The sequence below is a fragment of the Dermacentor andersoni genome, chromosome 9 (assembly GCF_023375885.2).
Source record: "Dermacentor andersoni chromosome 9, qqDerAnde1_hic_scaffold, whole genome shotgun sequence".
NCBI classification, from domain to species: Eukaryota; Metazoa; Arthropoda; class Arachnida; order Ixodida; family Ixodidae; genus Dermacentor; species Dermacentor andersoni.
In genome coordinates, this window is record NC_092822.1 from 5,447,420 (window position 1) to 5,470,301 (window position 22,882).

At 46.2% G+C, this 22,882-nt stretch overlaps 1 protein-coding gene across 4 annotated transcripts in view; it reads right to left on the bottom strand.

The window, feature by feature from the left end:
- The window catches only part of LOC126527421 (probable ATP-dependent RNA helicase DDX43), a 269,054-nt gene that overhangs the window by 103,364 nt on the left and 142,808 nt on the right, over positions 1–22,882 (bottom strand). For all 4 annotated transcript variants that reach the window (XM_055068441.1, XM_050175254.2, XM_050175255.2 and 1 more), the window contains one exon: positions 1,471–1,612. In XM_055068441.1, coding sequence (XP_054924416.1) covers positions 1,471–1,612 — 142 coding nt within the window. The remainder of the gene's footprint in view (positions 1–1,470; positions 1,613–22,882) is intronic.

The window sequence follows — 22,882 nt, forward strand, 5'->3', positions numbered from 1 at the left end:
CAAGCTAAGAGCAGCGGCAATCAAGATAGAAATCAACTTCCACCGACCTGCAAGAGAGTGCCGACAAAGAAAAAAATGACGTTTCGCGCCCCTCCTTTGCGATCAAGTGGCGAAACCAAAACCGCCAAAGGGGCGTTGCCGCAGTCTGAGCGATGCGCTGAAGCTAACAATCAGTTGTGTTTATCTCCCCAAGAAGGTAGCACCAATTTCGAACGCATCTTGTAAGAGCTAAGATGTGGCAGCACCTCCCGGTGAGCATGCATCGTCATTATGGCGCGAAATTTCAAACGGAGGGTCAGAACTGTACCCGTACGGCTAAGACCTTGCGGGACAGAAAACCGCCGTCGTACATGTACGGCAAAAACCTTCAAAGGGTTAAATGTTTAAAATGTCTTAGACTTGATTGCAGCAATATTAGCTCTGTGTTTGGCTGGTTAAGCTTTGCACCACCAGGTGGCTGCACTGAGCAGGTCACTCAGGCCGCTCACGTTTACCCTTCATCACAGTGGTAGTAGTATGGAGGGGCTTAATTTACATTTCCACCCATCCGTCGAAACACCCAGCTCGTCTGCGTTTAACGGAATACCGGACACGCTCAGTGCTGCAACAGAATGCTCGCAATCCAGGCTGCTTGGATAGCTTTCGCTGGGGCCAGCTGGCTAGCGAAGAGGTTGGAGAGGCTCCGGAAGTAGATGACACAATGTCACATCATGGCGTACAGCCACTGAAAGCGGAGCTTAGCCCCAATCGTTTGGCGAACAAGTTGAGGACAAAAAGCATGTCTAGGGAGGAGGGTAACTTGTAATCATCTGAAGCTCTCTTAATATGAGAGGCTTCACTTAAATTGTGGGGCGAATGTTTCGCCGTAGCTGCACCCTACATATCCACAAATACTGTTCAAACTGTTTCAGGGACCCTTTAAGGTCACACTTCGCAAAATTCGACGATGTGTTACACGCACTATATGATCTCTAAATGCCCTTCCTCCCACACAACTTCAACCATGACAAAACTTTCAGTAAACTGAACAACAACCCTGAGCAGCAAGTTTTCTATACTGTTGCCATTTCAGGAAGTATTGAATAACTTGCGTTTTTGCGTGAAATTATCTGAATAACAAATTTTACAATAAACTGATTCCAGAGATCAATATGTTGCCACATTTGCAAGTAAACCATGCTTTTCTTTTCTGTGAGCTTCTGCCTCCTGTGTCACAGTTTTATGCAAGCCTTGAAACCATTTGAACTATTCACTTCTAAATTTTACCATTTGCATTGACTCCACTTCAAACCACAAAATTTATTCGCACAGGCCTAATAATAATCTAAAATATAAATGGATTTGAAACATACTTCTATTTATTTTTTTGGTCATGCATATCTTTTGTTCTGTTCTGCCTTCTCAGTGAGTGCCACACACAATAGTCTTTAATTAAATCAAAATAAGACGTGCAAGAAGAAAACAACTGACCAAAAATGTGACGTATTTGAGGTCGATGATGTTGTTCATGACAAGATCATTGAGGCGGCCAGGGGTTGCAATGACTATCTCCACACCAAGGTTGACTGTCTGGATCTGCTCTCGCCGGTTACCACCCCCATAGATGCACACACTGCAAGGAGGAATGCCACCAAACATTGTCACTTCAGCAATGTTTCACGATGCAATCTGCTTGAAAACTTGCTCGGGGAGATGGTGGGTATTACTGGCATCCACTTGACCAAGTTTGATGGGACTGGTGGCGCAACTGACAACACGGCTTAGAAAAGCGATGCCTGTAAACAAACTCTTTCTGCTACAAATAAATATACCTGCTCATCGTTAGTGAGCAAAAATGCAGCTCAATGTCACCAAGTGAGCCTTGCCCTTTCATGCTCGGCCGGTCAAAACAGACTCTGTTGCATGGTTTGAATCTCTTGAATGGATACGTACGATAAGCAAAGGCAAATGGCTGTTCATGGTTAATATTAAATGATGAGCCATGATGCTGAGCCTATCACATTGGTTATACATTGGCAGCATATACATGCAGCAGCACAGTGCAGGTACAACTCAAGCACTTGTTTCACTCTAGAGTTGAGGCTAGTTAGTTGTAGATGTTGAAGTTTATGATATGTGCTACAGAGCCACAAGGTCATGCAACACTTGGACAAGTGAGAACTGACAGCTGTAAGTACAATAATGCACTGATATCAGCATGCCGATACAAGACACGTGGAACAACACGAAGAGCAGACAAAAAATAGTGAGCACTCAAGTGCCAAGTCAAGAAAGAATCCATTTAGTATAAGTGCTCACCTATGGTCAGCGAAGTCACCTATCGTCTTTATTCCCAAGAATGTGTTACCTCTTCCTCAAAGAGTGAAATCAATGGCACACTGATGCACAAATCTGGACCAGTCTGCCGCATGGTAATAGCTTCAATTTCTCTTTCTTTCGTGTCTTCGGAGTGTGCTGTGATGCTTGTGCTCAGTAACTTTGGAGGACATGTGCACCTGCTAACGTGAAGCTGAATAACAGGTGTGAACAATCATGTCTCCTATGGGCATTTGCTGAAGGTATGCCAAATTAACTCTTCCACAGTTCTGTTTCAGTTCCCTAACTGGAATTGTCAAGAATTCATTACACTGCAGAAATTATCACAGTCAGATTCTTGCACGTCTGGAATTGGTCATAAGCTCCTTGGATGACAGCTTCAAGCCCTGCATTAGGATGAATTGCTCAACTTTTCCAGTGTCACGCACACTGTTGGCATTGTGCCAAGAATCCTGTTGCCCTTAGGTGCTGACTTGGCCAGTGCCAAGTCATGTGAAAGTGTCTAAAGTGTCATATCCTAAAGTGATTGACTGAAAATACTGCTCCTGGTTTACTAAGCTTTTGTGAGGAAGCCAGTGGCTACTGATATACTAAAAAGTCTCCATGTAGGCTGTGCACGATCTGTACATCTTCATGATTTCACTTATCTCAGAACTATGTTTATCTAGAAAAGTTCTCAGTTTTTTTACAGCTTTGCATTAACAGGGTTTCACTGCACCATCTGTGATTAGGGCCAAAGGAAACTGCATTTCTTGAGAAGAAACTCATCAGGCCTATTTTACAATACAGATATAATTTCAGCATTGTACAATGCATACAAGACTTAGCGCGGAGGTTTATATACAGTAGTACCCAGGTGATACATTCCTCACTGTTCCATTTTCCCAGCTGCTACGTCGCATTTTCGTGGACCTGGCCTAAATGATGTTGACTTCCATGCATTATATTCTCATTTGATATGTCGCCATTCTGTAATGTTCCCACATCTTATGTTGTGTTTGAACACAGCAATCATGTAAATTTAGTGGTGCAGATGGAAACAAGCAACTGATTCGTTGTAACAGGTGACCGAACTTGCATAAGCCAGGTGCTGCACAAGCCTCGGGAGAAAACGTGTACAGAGCAGTTGGAGAAGCATTAAAAAAAGTGTGCATTGGTTAAAAACTGCAGGGAACCACAAACACATGACTAAATTTATCGAGTGCAGGTCTAAATTTGGGGCCTGCAAGGACCTTATTTGCGCTGCATAACTGCCGGTTTTCTTTAGTCAGCTTTGCTGCAATAGAGTCATGCTGTGCAGTGAAACATACAAAATAGTGCAGTGAAGCAGATCAAGAGTGGAAAGGGGCCACTGTCACAAAAGATCATACATGTATCTTAATTATATACATGCACGCACGCACACACACACACACACACACACACACACACACACACAGTCCCTGGTCACAGTAGGAGTGCCGAGATGTCTAATAACTGTACTGTGTCAGATGTCTGTACACGTTTACTTGAGTGTGCTTTCCCCCTTCTGTCACGTGGCCCATATCGCGATCACATCACTCTCGCCCACTACGTCCAAATAAGCGCTGGCTTATTTGGGCTGTACATTAAGGATGGGCTGTACATTTTTACCTTGTATCCTTTGGCTGTCATTCTGCCATGTTAAGTTGCTGCTATGCAATAAAGCACATTTCAAGTACAGTGTGCCTCTTTGTTCACGTAGGCCCCGGAACATGACATAGTCTTGGCAACGAGGATGGGATGCTGGTATACAGCCACAAAAAGACAGCAAGTCAACGCAGCCATGTTGTCGCAATTGGGGCAAGTAGAACCATTCAATGTATCTTCTGCAGATTGGACTAGTTACGAGGAATGGCTCCAAGAAATTTTGCAGGCTAACAAAGTCCCGGATGAGCAGAAGGCTGATACGTTGATAAGCATGATAGGACCGAAGACATATGCATATTTGAATTCATTCATGTCTCCAGAGATTCCCACTAAGAAGCCCTTTAAAGAATTTCTAGAGTTACTGCGAAGCCACTTTGTCCCAAAACTGTCCGTTATTGGAGAAAGAGCCAAATTTTATCACCGCTCGCAATTGCCGTAAGAGACTACTACTCAGTATGCCGCAGAGCTACGGAGGCTCACACAAACTTGCGAGTTCAGCACCTTCTATTGATCAAGCCCTAAGGGACAAATTTGTTTGTGGGTTGCTTCGAGCTGACATTCAATGCAACCTATTTGCAGAAGACAATCAGCTTAAGTTTCAAACAGCAGTCGATCACACAATAGCTGTCAAAGCTGCTAATCAAAGTGCGTGTGCTGCGTGTGTCAGCGACACCCTCGCCGCTAACACAACTTCGCTCATTGCCGCACCCACCCGCCTTACATCCTCTCCCCTTTAGAAGAACCCCAACTACATATGCCGTCGCAAGGAAAACATATGTAGCCTTGAAGAAGACAAGTCCACTTGTCAAAACACTGGCTCCTGCTTTCACTTTGTTCTCGTCTTGATCACAGACCATAAGCTACTTGAGACAATATTTGGCCACAAATCAGGCATTCCCACGATAGCAGCTGCCAGACTCCAGCGCTGGGCAGTCACACTTTCTGCGTATTCTTTTTAATTGCAGTTATCGACCTTCAGCTCGGGATGTGGACTCTCATTGCTTATCGCGACTTCCACTTCGGGAACCTGGCATGGATAGGGCCAAAGAAAATTTTTTACTCCTGCATTTGGACAGCATGCTTGTTGGCAGTAAACAAATCACAGAAGAAACTGCACGTGATCCAGTTTTTCGTCAAGTGGTACAGCACATTCAGTCAGGCTGGCTGACTAATGTGTCTGCAAACTTGAAACCATTTTGCTATGGCAAACTAGAGCTTTCCTTATATCAAGGTTGTGTCATGCTCGGAATTCGTGTTGTGGTACCACAAAAGTTCCGTCAATTTGTCCGAGATGAATTGCATGAGGGACATTCAGCAGTGTTGCGCATGGAGTTGGCAAGAAGCTATGTGTGGTGGCCAAATATTAATCATGACATAAAGAGGTGTGCTGCGGCTAGCCAAACATGTGCCGAGACATGCAGTTTGCCAATAACACGCAGTTTGCCAATAAAAGCACCGCTCCATCCTTCAATCTGGCCGACGCGTCCATGGCAACGCCTGCACGTGGATTTTGCAGGTCCCATAAAAGGTGTCTCATACTTGGTGGTAGTTGACGCTCATTCGACGTGGCCAAAAGTATGTCCCATGACCACTACTACTTCAGAAGCAACCATCACATGCATTCGTAAACTTTTCTGCAGATTTGGACTTCCGAAAACCCTGATGTCCGACAACGCAAGTCAGTTCATCTCTGAACAATTCCAAGTCTACCTCAAGCAAAGGGGTATAAGGCATGTATGGACTGCACTGTATCGCCCAAGCAGCAACAGACTGGCGGAGCGTTTTGTCCAAACCTTGAAGGCAGCGCTCTTCAAGACCGATCCAAGGATAGCAAGTGCGGCTTCCTTCTGATGTATTGCAATATGCCTCATGCTATGACAAGGAAAGCCCCTTCCACTGCTCCTGGGATGGCGCCTATGGACCAGACTAGACCTGGTGCGACCCTCGGTCGAGAACATAGTGTCCCAGCGCCAATTTCATCAGACAAGGTGCCACCGCTGACGAGAAAGTGTTTGGTGTGGGTGATGACGTTCGGGTGCGCAAGTTTCGACCGAGACCAAAGTGGCTCTGTGCAACAGTTCTTGCCCGCATGGGACCAGTGTCGCCACCCACCTGATTGCTATGTGCGATAAACTGTTGTGACTATGTCGGTGGTTCCGAAGTAAGTGTGGGGGGATGTCGCATATCTGTACACGTGTACTTGCATGACAACGTTTTCCCCCTTCTGTCACGCAGCCCATATCGCGATCACATCACTCTAGCCCACTATGTGCATATAAGTGCTGGCTGCAATGCTGGGCTGGGCATTTTTCCCTTGTATCCTTTGGCTGTCATTGTGTCCTGTGAAGTTCCTGCCATGCAATAAAGCATGTTTCGAGTATGGTCTGCCTCTTCATTCACAAAAGCACCGGAACACAACAGCTAGCAGTCATTCAGAGCTGCTTCTGACGCTGCTGTGGCGATTTGCACCTTTCCTTACTGCTACGTTTTTTTCCAGGGTCCCTTGAAAAACATATCAACGACATACTACCGTACTAGCAATATTTACTTCAATCTAGCATCACAAGGCTTTGTATTAGGGCCAACATTCAGTCACTGGCTCAGCACAGAATGGTTTCTAGCAGGAGTACACGAATACCGAATACAGTGCAGTCCACTTATAATGATACCACATATAATGATATATCAGTTATAACGATGGGTCGACATGAGAGTGTCATGTTATGCATTAGGTCTATGGGGGAAAAAAAAAAACATTTATAACGATAGGTTATTCACCGCATATCGGATATAACAATCAAAATTTTGCCGTCTGGACGGCGTTTTCCGTGCCAAATAATCGTAACATTTGCGTTGCTTAGTTCCCTGAAACGAAGGATGTCGAGACGAGGCGATGTTTATCTCCGTAAGTTCATATCTGCCGCCATTACCGTGCAGCGCGTCCCGCCCCGCCCGCGCACCGAAGAATAGCTGAGTAGGCGCAGCGCGCCACAAGATGGCGCTAGCTGCTTCATGCGCGTCGGCCACAGTCGCTCCGAAAGAGAGAGAAAGAAAAAAAAGAAGTGACAAGCAAAGTGGCGCGGTGGCGCCCATCCCGCATCTCTCTCTCGCGAAAGCAGGCTGACGCCACCGAAGCAGCGTGCAACCAACGGTTCAACCCAGTTAGAAGATGGTGCCGACAAAGCGCAAAGCTGTGTCGCTTGACACGAAGATAGATATTTTGCAGGACTCTCGATGCGGTTTCAAGGTGAGCGCCCTTGTGAAGAAGTATGAGCTCTCCCAGTTAACGATATCAACTATCTTGAAAAAGGGAGCACCGCGATTGTGAAGGCAGGAGCTATCAGCGGCCATGCCGATCAGTGGAAAAGGGTTAGAGACTCTTTGTATGCCGATGTTGAAGAGGCGCTTTACCAGTGGTTCATCAACAATTGCTTCAAAAAGTCGGGCTTTGTGCGCAAGGACGAACTTTCCCAACCCACCGAGACCAACACCTGAGACCAACACAGTGGAAGCCGCTGACATAACCGAGCTCTGGGAGCTCGTTCCTACTGGTGACACAGGTGGTGCATCGAAGGAGGAGTTTTTGACTGCAGACAGTGCTGCCTCGTTCTGCGATGAGGTCACCGACGAGGCGATCGCCGAAGGTGTGCTGTCTCGACAGACGGCAAAGTTGTGCGACGGTGGCGACGGCAGCAGCGACAGTGACAAAGAGATTGACAGTCGCTCCTTGACCTCGACCACGATGTCCACGCAAAATGCACTGTCGTCGATATACTCCTTAATTGATTTTATACATGCTAAAGGATTGCTGCCAGTGTTCGCGCAGCAGCTGGAATCCATGCACACCGCGGTTGTGTAGCTGAAGCTGCTGCAAAAGCAAGTGCAGATTTCGGACTATTTCGGCGCGCCTAACCCTTAACATGGTCATTGGCGCTAGAAATAAAGTTTGTTTTTCATGGCCTACTTTCTACATCATCTATTCTTTAGAGCAAGTAGCAAATTCGAAGCTGCAAAGGTATGTTCCGCATTTTTTTTTTTAATTGCAGTCCAGATATAGCGATCATCGGTTACAACGATCATATTTTTCGTCTTTCTCGATATCGTTATAAGTGGAATGCATTGTAGTAGATTTCGAATCAAACATTGAATCAATTCATGAAAAGGAAGCTGGATATCGATCCATATTGAACATAAGACAACTTCTCACAAATTTTAATGTTTCCAAATTGTGGTCAAGAAAACACGGTGCTGCACATTAGTATTGACCATCAATTAGGTTACCAGTTTAATAGTGGACCTGAACTTAGTGGCATTCTTTTATTTGTTGTATAGAAAGTTTTTCTTTGAAGTATTTCTTCAAAATACAGAAGGGCTGTCCCAACTTTACGGCAGGTGGCCAGTTTATGGCCAGTCCATGAGACAGACAAAATGACCATGCAACAATTGACTCGATCACTGCTCCACACAAAGCAGCACCGACAGTAATGAACAGGCACCGTCGATGCAGTTTCATTTCCAGGTTCGGTGCTCAATTAGCCACCTGTCAAAGATACTGAAATCTAGGGGGCCACAGCAAGTTCGTGCCATGCTCCTTTTGTGCAGTCTCTTTTGTTTGCAAGGTGGTTTATCAGCTTTCAGTGTTGTGCCGCTGCTACGAATACATCCGAGTCGATTCGGCACCAAACTAACTTTGGTGGCGGACACCCGATTAAACAGCACCGATTAAGCATAATGGCCGAGACCGCATTCACCACAAATTCACCACTGGCCAATGTGATAACAGGCCGCAAGCTGTCGCAGAATGCTTGCCGCTAATATTTTCGTACAGGTGGCTTATTAGCTGTGTTCCGTCCAGAGATCACGCGTGTAGGTTACATAGATGGCTGCTGAAGTGGTGCGATTTTCGTTGCTGCATATTCAACATCATCCATACGCCTTTCGGGGGCTCGTCAGCCGATCTTGGCACATGCTTTTGCACTTTACGAAATATCCAATGCCATATTGCCATTCCCTCTGTCTGTGTCACATGTGGAGAGCACATACGCCTGTTTCCTGCTGCATATTCAAGTTTTCATGTTCGCACATTGCGGACGTGTTGAGAGCCAGAGTAGACATGGGATAGACACACTACAGCCTCTCCTGGTTCTCCATCGGCTCTCGCGACGTGCGTGCCCTTCTATGCCAGACTCGCAGGAAAGGGCCAGGTATTTGAAGCATGAGGAGGATATTCCTCCAGTGAAGGCAAAAAGGTATAAAGGGCATCACTGGAGAGACACTCGCTCCCTGGTTCCCCGACCTTAAACCGGACCAATGACCTAAGGGATACCTGCCACAGCTTGCGAGTGACCTCGTTGACCGAATATCACAAGCAACGAGGCAAGCCTATTTATTACCTATTACAGAGTGGACTTTCCAACTGCAAGTATTACTTACTGCTCACAGAAATTCGTCAGAACCCAACATAGCTGCAATTACACGTGCTATGCATTGGGGAGTTGTCATATGTAAGAGGCATGGGGCACAAAAACAAAAGAAGTGGACGATGTGCGCCGACCGGTCTGAACGGCAGAGCCCTCGAGGCGCAAGACCGGAGGTGTGATCGGGGAAGAAGCGGCGCCAAGCTGGGATTATCGACGTGGCTCTGGGCCAAGAAGGTTGGAGCGCCAGCTTCGCACTGGTGACGGAAGCCATGGAGGTTCAGACTGGTTCGTGACGCTGGCTATCCAGGGTGTGGCCATCGACCTCGGCGACGTTCGAGCGAGGCTCCCTGGACCTGCTGCAGCCTCCCACGGTGCTGCCGGGCACTCCAGGAATTGGATCCCACTTCTTCGGCAGACCAGCACTAACAGTAGTCCCCGGGGCTTCTCGTTGGCACTCGGAGAGGTAGCGGCGGAGCCTGGCGGTAGGCCTAACCAGGAAGGCCGAAGTGCCACGTCACCGACATAGTTCGGGGCACCGACATTCGAGACGGAGGAGCTGGCCGGTCGATGCCACGGCAACAAAGCTTGCAAGTCGGCAGGAGCACCGACTGGGATCAAGAGCCGACGCACATCGCACTTGGAGTTACGTGCGACCACAGAACTTTGTAAGAGCGTTCCTTTTTGTTAGCATGCAGCCATAGGCCAGGGTTGCTGGAATTTCACGCAAAACGTGCTAAGGATGCACGTAGGTGAGGATAAGGTCATTGTTTTGCCTATGCAAGTGTGGAGTTTTATTTTTTGCCAACTGAGTTTTGACTTTTCTATTTCGAGTTTGGGTAAATTAAAATCTGTTTGCTGTGCTCGCCTGCGTCTCCTGACTCCATCTTGTGGGGAGCACACGGGCCCATCTTCCCCGTGCCGTCACGTCGAGAGCCGGCATAGACAGGGGAGAGGCGCACTATGCCCTCTCCCGATTCTCCCTCGCTCTCGTGACGCGCGCGCGCCCTTCCTCCCCGACTTGCGGGCAGGTAGCTGACGGGCGAGGAGGACATACCCCTCGCCCAGATAAAAAGGTACAAAACAGCGCGACCGGAGGAGACCCTCTCTCTCTGAGGCCGGACCCTTAACCTGCCGAACTGGAGTACCTGCCGCAACCCGTGAGTGACCACGTTTGCCTGACTATCCCGGGCAGCGAGGCCAGCCTATTTATTACTATTACAGAGAGGACATCCCTCTGCCAGCGTTCTTTATTGCTGGTAGCAATAAACGTTCTTACAGCTGACGCCGCTGGTTGCCTTATTCGTTCGAACCCGACGTAGCTGCGATTCCCGCACTACGGGTTGGGGAGTAACACAAAGCGACTGCGTGGGGCTAGATCCGGAGCTCGCCTTCAGCCCTAGCCGCATGCAGAGTGGAACCCCCACAATCTCTCCCAACATCCGCACAGCCCCGAGATCAGTGACAGGAGTACTATGAAATGACTGCGTGTGGCTGGAGCCAGAGCTTGCCTTCCGCACTAACCTCACGCAGAATGGACCCCCACATGCATTATCATTTTGAACGGTACAGTCTACCTCGACAAACCTTGTATCAAAAGGGGAGACCCCAGATGACGCAGTGCCACTGTGCAAATTGTGGCGTTCAGGCGCTCTGTGCGCGATTCCAGCATCAGGCTGATGTCTCAGAGCGCTGCAAGCGACTAAGTCCACTAACGCATCAGACGATGCAGCCCATCCACAGCACGTTAGGTGCTCCATTTGTGCCGAAAACAAAGTGACAAGCTTACTTGGCCGGCATCAAGTATGAGGTGCTCAACTTTACTATGGCCACTATAGGATACCACATGCAACTTACATTCATGCACCCTTCAGACAATTGCCCAGAATGAATCTCGAGAAATTAATACAAAAAATGTTTCACATTTCAGCGGAAGTAGGAGCACAGGCCCAGAAACCTTTAGACATTAATGGCACAGATTGGTAAAGGAAAATCAAGAGCAGAAACCTTTCTTTGAGATTTTGTTTAGATGATGATAATTACACAGAATCACTGAGTATTGTCTTTTCTAACCAAGAAAATCTGAGAAGCCCACAGACTCAATGACAGTTCAATAATGTCTTTAGCAAGCATCTTGTCAACCTCTCGTACTATAACTTGGCTCTTGGCGTGTGGCATTAAATTTAAATTATGGGGTTTAACGTGCCAAAACCACTTTCTGATTATGAGGCACGCCGTAGTGGAGGACTCCAGATATTTCGACCACCTGGGGATCTTTAACGTGCACCTAAATCTAAGTACACGGGTGTTTTCGCATTTCGCCCCCATCGAAATGCGGCCGCCGTGGCCGGGATTCGATCCCGCGACCTCGTGCTCAGCAGCCTAACACCATAGCCACTGAGCAACCACGGCGGGTGGCGTGTGGCATGTGGAAGAGCTGCCTGTGCATAGGTGTGGCATCACCAGTACTTATGCAATGCTTCAGAAGAGACGTTTTGCTCAAAGGCGGCTGCTAAGCCAAATGACTGAGTAAGAGACAAGCAGACAACTACTTGTGAGGCCAGGAGGTCCAGAGCAATCATATTGATGAAGTCGCTGTGTGCCAGTGGAGATGTCACAGCGTAGATATTGGGTCGAGCCCTGTGCACTTCTCTTTTTTCCACCCCTCTGACTCTTGTTTGGTCAGTGTATATGGGAGCTGCGCGAGGCTGGCAATGCGGCAAAGGCGTGTCAGGCAGCGGGTGACCAACTCAGGGAGCATCTTTTTAATAATAGCCGAGCATGGGTTAACATGTCACAATTACCGCACCAGCATGAAATCGCAGAAGCAATAGTCACTGGTTCCTCACACGCAGCACCATCAGCGAGAAACACCAAGCCTCACAAAAAGACTTAACTTGTTAAATAATTTGGTGTAAAATAATCATGTAGAGGACACAAGGGACATTCTTTTATGCGCATGCACTAAAATCTCATCACAAATTTGAAGAGGGAGCCAGAATTACGCCATTATATCCCTTGCTTCGTTATATCCATTATTGCATGTACTGCAATATGAATCTCTATGAGGATTTCAAGGAAAATTTCGCTTACTTTGTTACAGTGAAACCTCGTTACTACGAACACCACATTGACGAACTTGTCAGAAATCCCCTGCTGACTTCTTAAGGTTTCAATGCAAAAATATTTCAGTATTACAAACTTCAGAATACCAAGCTTTTCAAAATAATGATCGTTATTCAGTTTCTGTGTCATGTTAACAGTGCCTCAGTATTACGAACTAATACTCTGGAATGGGGGGTTCTTAGACTTCCATGTATCCTTCACGACAGTCAAAACAGTAGGCTAGCAGACGATAATTTGCAGAAAGCAGATGTTGCGGAGCACGGGTTCGGAAAACCAGAGACAGCGCTCAATAAAAAATATGCAGGAGAGAATCGTTTATCTATTGCGGAGGCATCAATGCATTGGGCTTTGCGAGCGCATGCTCCGCCCAGGCAACATTTCCACTAAGAAGAATATAAGCAATGTAAGCAACTAACAATTGAATGCTTAGGATTATTCTCCTGAACAACTTGGGGCAAGCTTTTTAAGTTTATCACATTCCTGCACTACAAAACAAATAAGACAACATTCTGTGTTGCCTAGCAATGGAGGTATGTCTCTTCCTTCTTTTGTGTTTCTTTCTGTGACAGCACTAGCTAGGCGCGCAGAGAAATGTAACCTTTATCCTCGTGGTAACGACACACAGTTGCACTTTGCACTTTCCAGACGGTGTCGTTTACACGCGCTTACGCTATGGAATAGTTCAGGTGTCCGCCTTGAGTGAGACAGTTGCACTGTCCATGGCAAGGAATGTGAAAAACAAACAAGCAACAAGCAACACTCCGCTTTCGAAGCGACATAGAGCTTCCTTTTTGTCAGTAGTTTTCTCAGCGTCTGCTTTGTGCACATCACTCTTATTATACAGTGCTTCCATGGTGCGTGGTGGCAGAATCACTGGAAAATAGAAACAGCTTGTGCCGAGAGCCAACAGCGACATTTTTGTGGACAGCTTAAACGGTGACAACTTATGAACTGATGGGTTGATGGGCGGAATGGTTAATTCTGGGGCTTTCGCTATAACGACCTTTCAAAATAATGAACTATTTTCAGCAATATACTGTTTTGTTAAAAATAGGTTTCACTGTACATGACAAAGCCAAAAAAAGATGCAGCTGTTCTCCAGACAAGTGTCGTGTCCACATCTCAGTTGAGGTAATCAGTCAGGCAGTAACTGCTGCCTTTATCCTCTCCACACTTGAAGGATGAGTACGAAATTCAGAAGCGGAAGAGAAGTTCTGGCTGTGACAGTCACAATAGTGCCGTGTAACAGCAATGCACTAGCCGAGGGAGTGACCACGTATAGTCACCATCCAGGTACTGGACACAACAGTGCACAGCTCAGGTAAAGCCTTCCACAAAATCCGCACAAGGCTATCAGAAGTGGATGGCTGAAGAACAAAAAAAGAGTCTTCACATGACAATGTAGTTGCGGCGCAGGAAGCCACATGATAGGTTGGACTTCCAGTCTTTGAAATGCCAGCACTCTGATAATTTCACCGTTGCCAAAAAAGCCAGTGTCACACATGACTATGTTGGATAATTTCATTTGCAGTTTAGCAGACCTAAAAACTAACAAGTTGAAGGCATCATTGGCAATGCCTTTCAGAATGCTGCTTGCTTTGTCAGCCTTGGATGTAATGAAATGGAAGTAGCAGCAAAGAGCTAGCGCATCAAGGATGTAAACAACATACTGCAATAGAACTTTGTTCATATGTTTTGGAAAAAACCCTGAGAAAAAAAAAAAAGAAACGTACTAACCAGGAAACTGTACAATTCAAAATAAAAGAAAATTAATGAGCGCGGGTTACACGCAAGCATATGGGTGCTATTCCCTTTTTTGTGTTGAATATTTTAAAAATGCTTCGATTGTGTGTATATGTGGCGTTTTTTTCAAGGATCATTTTTATTTTGTATGTTTTGTCTGTTTTTCTATTTTTATAAAGTGTAAAGTGCTATTAATAAAGATGTTAAGGCACCATAAGAAAATGCACAGTCTTTATTATTTCAAGCAATTTGGTAATGTACTATTCACACTATTCATTTTCTCCTTCCTCCTCTTCTGGTGTCTACTGGGCATGCCAAGCCTGCACCTTTTGGCGGACTTTTTCAGCTTGTGCCCGGCGCTTGGTGATGACTTCAGAGTCGGCCGACTCGTGACATAGCAGGACCTCATTCATAAGTTTTGGAAAATAAGAACTAGAAAAAAAAAAAACTAGAAAAAAGAAAGAACAAACAAGAGAGAGAGAGAGAGAGAAAGAAAGAGAGACTCAACTGTAGTTGACATCTATGTAATTCGAAGCATTGCGCGAATCGTTGCAGCATGAGAAGCCAACGCACGCTCAGCTGGGGGCACCTGTGCGGCCTAAGATGCATGTTGTCATTTTCGCAGTTGCTCCAATTCAGCCTGGGTCAGGTGCTTCCTAGAGCAAGCCATTTTAGCGGAAAGTTACGACATGACCACCCAGCACAAATTGGTTGTGGCATGAGGTGCCAATATGCCTTGAGGTGGTGAGGCCCGAGCGGCCCGAGATGCACGCTGTCATTTTCCTATATTGTAATGTTTTAAGATGGCGGCGGCACAATCGAAATGAAATCGAGCTGGTGGAGGACGCTGGAATACGACGCCTATGATGCCGCAAGAGCAAAACAGGATGCTTATTCGAGCTGCCTGCAGCAGGGAATGGCAGCATGTTTGGGTTATCACCTTGCAGTATGCTTCCAATAGCCCTATGCCCCATGTGCCATGAAACAGACAGGTGAAGATGCTTATCGCAATAGGCTTGGAAGCGATAGCTGTGAAAGCAGCATGCGGCAATCTGTGAGGAGATTTGCTGGTAACGGAACAAGAAACTAAGTGTGCGCTGGCGTTTTCATGTGATGACCGGTCAGGGAGTACTATTGTGGGGAATCTGCTGCACCAGGCAGCTGCCGTTCTCGATCACGTGTGCCTGACACCTTGTTTACATGGGATCTAGCAGCTCGAAAACATACTGTCACAATTCACAAGCAGCAGGAACTGATAAAAAAGGGCAGGACACTTTAATTGCAGGCCAACTGAAAAACGATCACACAGGGACCTCTTCTTCTCTTCGACAATGTGCGAGATCTTCGTCTTCCTCTATGTGCTGCGTACTGGATGTGGCATTTCCCTCCCTCCAGAGAGAGCATCGTCCCGATGCTCACCTAGTGGTGGGCACTTCATTCCAAACAGTAGGGCTTCATGCGCACAATGTGCACAACTTCTGGTGGACGCGGCCTCGCCCTGGAGGAAGCAGGACTGTCAGAGATAACCTCATGGTTCAGGTCGCTGAGGTGCCGTAAAACCTTGTAAGAACCAAAGTACCAACTGAGTAGCTTTTCTGAAAGCCCTCGCTGACGGATGGGACTCCAAACCCACACTTTGTCGCCTGGCTGATATGTGATGTAGCGGCGCCGTAGATCGTAGCGTCGAGCGTCGTAGTCCTGTTGTAGAGCGATTCTGACGCGGGCGAGTTGTCTTGCCTCTTCAGCACGTTGAGCAAAAGCTACAGTGTCCATGCGTGTATCACAGCAGTCATGTGGCAAGATCGCATCGAGCATCGTAGTCGCTTCACGGCCACGAAGAAGGCTAAGTGGTGTCTTTGGCGTTGTAGCCTGTTGAGCAGTGTTGTAAGCGAATGTGATGTATGGTAGAATGTCATCCCAATTTTTGTGCTCCACGCCTACGTATATAATCAGCATGTCGGCGATAGTCTTGTTCAAGCGTTCTGTTAGGTTGTTTGTTTGCGGGTGATAGGCTGTGGTCTTTCAGCGGGCGGTGCCGCTAAGGCTAAGCACTGTCTTTAGAAGTGCAGCCGAGAAAGCAGTCTCTCAGTTTGTTATTATCACCGCTGGTGCACCGTGCCTCAGAACCACATTTTCAATAAAGAATCACGCTGCTTCAACTGCAGGGCCACTTGGAAAAGCTTTGGTTTCTGCATAGCGTGTCAGGTAATCGGTGGCAACTATTACCCACTTATTGCCAGTATTGGAAGTCGGGAATGGTCCGAGAAGGTCCACCCCGATTTGGGCAAATGGGGTCGTGGGCACTTGGACTGGTTGTAGTAGCCCAGCTGGTTTCTTATATGGTGGTTTGCATCGCCGACAATCGAGGCATGTACACACGTAGTGTTTCACAAAGGTGGCAATCCTTGGCCAGTAATATTTATCTTTGACTCGTGCCAGTGTTCGCGTGTAGCCAAGCTGGCCAGATGTCGGTTTATTGTGGCAGGCTTGCAAGACCTCATGACTGAGGCACGTTGGGACAACAAGTAGGCGGCTGCTTCCGCATGCAGAGAAGTTATTGTAAAGAACATCATTATGGAAGCAGAATGATGGCAAGCTTCTTGCAAGTGTTTTAGTTGGTTGGTTGGTTAGTTTGGGTTTAATGGCACAAAGGCAACTAAGGCCATGCTGCACCAGACACAAGACAAAGTGAAATGCAACGTTACAGCAGGTAAACCTGTATTACATTATAGTTGGTGTAAATCACCAGTTTTTTCTAAAAAGCTGAACAGGTTAGCAAACGGCACTAGGGGGTCATCTGCTAGTAATAGGACAGGGTGAAATGGAGTGTGCAAATTATACAGGCTGTGTAAAAACCTCAGTCTCAGTGTGTCGATGTGTGGACATGTTATTAGGATGTGCATGACTGTAAGAGGTTCATGGCATTTTTTGCAGGTTGGCGGGTTTTCTTTTCGGAGGAGGAAATTGTGCGTCAGATGTGTGTGTCCAATTCGAAGTCGACACAAGATCACCTCGTAGAACCGTTGCTGGTGACTGCATGATTTCCACTCGCCAATTACAGGTTTAATAAGATGTAGCTTGTTTTCTGTACAATGGTCCCATTCGTGTTGCGACTTTGACGTTAAGGCCTTCCTAATGGCACGGATACTATCTTTACATGGAAGTGTTTTGTTTATTATGTCTTTGTATGCTGTTATCGATGCGCATCTATCCGCTGCTTCGTTACCCGGTATACCAACATGGCTTGGTACCCAGCAAAACTTAATTGACCTGCCGCATTTGTTTATTGTTATCATGTTTAAGATATCCCCTATCAGGGGCTCGCATTCGTATTTCATGTGAAGAGCCTTCAGCGTGCTTAATGAATCAGTGTATATGATTGTGTTTTCGTGTTTTTCAGCGATGATCTTTTTAACCACAGTCCATATTGCATAGACTTCAGCTGTGTAGACAGAGGCGTGCTGTGGCAAACGAATACTTCTTTCCCAATGTTCTGTTACGGCCCCAACACCCACGTGTTCTTTTGTTTTAGAGCCATCAGTGTAAAATTCCGTGTAATTTTGATATTTGTCCTGTAGAAAGCGGAATTCTTGTATAATGTGTTCGTGTGGGGTGTCTTTCTTCTTTAAATGAGTCAATGTCTAATCACATAACGGTGCGAAATCGTGCCACGAGGGCAAACGCTGTGGCTTTCTCGCAACCTGAAGGACTTCACGAGGAATGTCATAATCCCGAATATATTCCTCATATCGTAGGACAAGCGGCTTAATCATGTTTGGTTTGTTTGTATAGTGTAAGCGTGAGTTACACTGTGCGACAATGTTGAAGCATATGTGTTGTGGTGAGGACTGAATTCTGAGTATGTAAGAAAAAGTTAGTAGCACTCTGCGCTGCTGTAAAGGAGGTTCATTACAGTCAACATACAAACTCTGGACAGGTGATGTTATGTGAACACTACTTGCCAGTTGTAGTCCAAAGTTATGAACTGGACCAAGTCGTCGGATGTAAGACTGTCTGGCTGAACCGTATATGATGCTACCATAATCTGATATGCTGCGCACCAAAGTACGGTAGATGCATAGCAGGCATTCACGGTCAGAGCCCCAGCGCTTCCGGGACAGGACTTTGAGGACGTTAAGTGCATTGTTCGCTTTTATTTTAAGGCTCTTTATGTGAGCGAGAAAGTTAAACTTTTTATCAAATAGAACACCCAGAAACTTGTGTTCTTGTTTTACTGGTAGTGTGGCTTCTTGTAGCTTAAGGGTGGGATCTGGTTGTAGGCCTCTTTTTTGTGTAAAGACAACACTAATAGTTTTTTCACTTGAGAAACGAAAACCGTTTTCAGACGCACACTGTGTTAGTTTGTTTAATGTAATTTGAATTTGCCATTCGCAGGATGTCAGATTCGATGCACAACACGCAATTTGTAGATCATCCACATATAATGAATGCATTACAGAGGATGAAATTACCTTATTGACCGAGTTCATTTTCACCACAAACAATGTTGTGCTTAACGTAGCAGGTCTGCGGAAACCCGCAAGGTAGAGAGAAGTAATTCATAAAGGGAAAATCAGACATCCACCCAGTAGTTCTGTGGGTTTCCACAGAACTACTACGTCAATCACTCGCCTTTGCTTCATGTTGACAAATTCGACTTCGCCCTGCCATCTGCTAGCCACCTGGTTAGCTCAGATGGTGGAGCGGCTGCCCCGGAAAGGAGGTGGTCCCAGGTTTGAGTCCCGGACCAGGGCGAATTTATCTTCAACTCTGAGGCTTTTCTTTCGAAGAACCCATATGCATTTCCTTTGTAGCAATTGCTACGAACGGGTGGATGTCTCATTTTCTCTTTATGAATGTTGTGCTTAATACGCATCCTTGTGGCACGCCATTTTCCTGAATGAATACATGTGACAGCGCCGTTCCTAAATGCACCTGGAATGTTCGGTCCGACATGAAATCAGCTATTCTACCTCGGATTCCTAAATATGCGAAGTCCCTTAAGATACCAAACCTCCATGTTGTGTCGTACACCTTTTCTAAATCAAATAAAACAGTGAGACAAGATTGCTTGCATAGAAAGGCCTCACGTATCTAAAATTCTAGCTGGACTAGGTGGTCCGTTGTCGAGCAACCTTTCTTGTACCCACACTGATGGTTATCTAGCAGGTTCTTCGTTAGAAGGATGTCAATCTCATGTTCATAATGGCTTCATAAGAGTTTGCCAGACAACTTGTGTGTGCTATAGGCCTGTAGCTGGTTGCTGTTGTCGCAGGTTTTCCAGCTTTCAAGAAAGGAATAATGATGGCTTTCTTCCACTCTTTCAACATTTTTCCCCATTTCCCAGATTATATTTAAAAAAAACGAAGCAAGGTTTCAACTGCATTAGGAGATAGATGAGCGAGCATTGCGTAATGTACTCTGTCCGGACCAGGTGCTGTTTTTGTCAGTGGTGAGTACTCTATTGATTTCCGGTAGTGTTAAGGGGGCATTATACGATCTCTCTGAACTTCCAGTGCTCGGAAGTTTGAGTTTTTACGCTGATTGCTTATATTTTAGAAATGCAGCAGAGTAGTTCTCTGAGCTTGATGTAACACGGAAATGTTGCCCTAAAATGTCTGCTTGTTCTTCTATATTTGTTTGCGTGCCTGGAGGTGATAATATGGGGATAGTGTAAGAAGCGTAGTCGCCTCTAAACTTACGAACCTGATCCCACATTCGTTTGGACGTTATTGAGCTATTTATAGACGAGACATAATCTTTCCAGGACTGTCTTTCGGCTTGTCTACGTGTGTACCTGGCTTTCGCTTTTGCTTTTTCGAAAGAGAGTAGATTACCTTGTGTTGGGTATCGCTGAAAGATACTCCACGCTTTGTTTTGTAGTTTTTTGTTTGTGTACATTCCTTTGTCCACCAGGGTTTCAGGTTTTTTCGTAAGAAGCCAGAGGATTGTGGGATTGTCTGTTCTGCTGCAGTGAGTATGCAGGGCGGTAATCTTCTCATTCATTTCGTCTATTGTTAGCTCATCTGATATGTTATCCATGGTGGCCTTTTCAGTAAAGAGAGGCCAGTCTGCTAGGTTAAGTTTCCAACGGGGTGGTCTTAATGGTATGGTAGGAAAAGGAGATGTTCTTTTAATGATAGCAGGCATATGGTCACTACCATAGGGGTTCTCAATGACATTCCACTGAAAATCGCCATAAAGAGATGGAGAGCACAGTGACAGGTCTAGGCAACTCATAGCTCCTGTGCTTGGGCAGTAGTAAGTCACCGCACCAGTGTTTAAAAGGCATATGTCGTTTGTTAGGATAAAATCATCAAGTGTTTGACCCCTGGTGTCAGTTGTTTTACTACCCCACAACGTGTTATGTGCGTTAAAATCACCGCCTATTAAAAATTGTTCAGGTAGCTGGTCTAAAATTACCTCTAGATCTCTTACGCTAAAATGTGAATGTGGTGGAATGTACATTGAACAAATGGTGATGGTTATGTGAGCTAAAATGATGACAGCAACGGCTTCTATGTGAGTGTTAATGGGAACTTCTCTGGCTGCTATACTGCCTGGCAGAACAATGGCTTCACCACTTGACGGGCAGTTCGCCTCCTGAGTACGGTAGCGCCGTACAACAGTGAAACCTAAATATTTTTCTGTTTTTCGCCTAGGTTTGTTTCCTGTCAACACAGGGCCACAGGAGAGAAGTTACTTAACATGTCTTTAATGTCACCCAGGTTGTGTAAGAACCCTCTACAATTCCACTGGATAATAAAAGCCATTTTGAAAAGGAAAGGTAAGAAATGGCACTACGAAAAAAGTAAGAGGTGAGATGTTGGGTGACATGGATTTAAAAAGGCTAATACAAATAAGCGATAACCTTTAGGTTATCGCTTTCTTATTTTGAGTGGTTATTGGAATTTTGTCCCTCTTAATGCGCTCGAGAGAGCGCTTGTCCTTCGGTGTCAATGACACCGGGGTTTTTGTGTTGATCTCCATCGCTCCCTCCGAAGCGCTGGAGGACCGAGAGTTGGGCGCCGAAACACGTGTCTTGGGCCTTGGGGTTTGTTAGATCTTAGGGCCCTGCGGGACTGGTGTCTGCAGGGCCTTGGAGTATGATGGAGTAGCACTGGCTGCTTCCACCACGGGGGCAGGAGGCGTCACTATGGGACCACTGTGCCTGGGCTCGCAGGTTTCCTCAGGCCTCTGTAACGATGCGCCCACCTTCGTCACATCGGCATAACTACGTCGTGAAAGGTACGACAGTCGCTTTCTGGCTTCAAAGAACAAGATTTTTTTCTTTCACAGTTAGTGCAATTACTTCTTTTTCTTTTTTCCAGCAAGGGCAAGACCGCGAGTAAGCGGGATGATCTCCTTTGCAGTTAACAGAATGTGGTGAAGAGGTGCAATTCTCAGATTGGTGATCATTGGAGCTGCATTTAGCACAAGTTGTTTGTCCTCGGCATGCATGAGAAGCATGTCCAAACCTTTGGCACTTGAAACATCGTCTGGGGTCCGGTATATATGGTCTCACATTGACTTTAACATAACCTGCATCGAGTGAAGTAGGCATTACGCTTGTTCCGAAGGTGAGTATAACATGTTTGGTGGAGATTTCTTGGTCGTTTATGCAGATAACTATTCTTTGTACTTTAGTAAGATTTTGTTCCTGGAAACATTCCAGCAGTTTCTCATCGCTTAAACCAATAAAGTCTTCTTCAGATATTACTCCCCTGCTTGTATTAAGTGTTCTGTGCCTTGACAGTGTCACTGTCGCGTCGCCAATACTGGCAAGTTCAGAGAGCTTCTCTGCTTGATCTTTATCATTCAGTTCTAGGAGGAGGTACCCGCTAGACATTTTGGAGGTTTTGTATGTCGGTCCGATTTTATCTTTCAGGCATTTAGCTACAAGGAATGGAGATAGCTTTCTTACTGGCATGTTGGTTTCGCTGTGGAATACATAGTACTTGGGGAAAGATGGAGCGTTGGAATGGTACTTCGGTGCGGCATCTCTTCAGACACCGATCATAAACAACAGAGGCTTGCGCTGCCATAGGAAAATGTGTATGTTCGGCAACAGCGCCGATCGCCCACCACAGAGCCCAACGACGGGACGCAGCAGAGCTTGTGTTCAAGCCTGCACGACGCCAACCGTACGCCGTCACTATAACCAAATATAGTGTACCCAAGGTAGGATAGCCACACAAGGTTAACCCTTGCCGCAGTGGAGAAAGGGAGTCAATGGAAGAGAGAAGACAAGAAAGATCAAAAAGTGAGAGATGAAGACGAAGGTTTGAGGAGAGAGACAGGAAGAGGCGACTACCAATTTCCCCCAGGTGGGTCAGTCTGGGGGTGCCATCTACGTGAAGCAGAGGCCGAGGAGGTGTGTTGCCTCCACTGAGGGGCCTTAAAGGTATGAACAACCGGCATCGGCTCAACCCCCAGGATCCCCCTTTCCCCGGACACGGTACCCTGTGGGGTGCAAGTGTTTTGGGCGCGCTTGTAATCCAGTCTTTTGAAAATTCAATAAGCGAATCAGTTTGCTGTTTTACCACTGCTGACGAGCAATCGTTGCCGTGCCTAGAACACCTATAAAAGCCATGTCTTTGTCATCTTCTGTG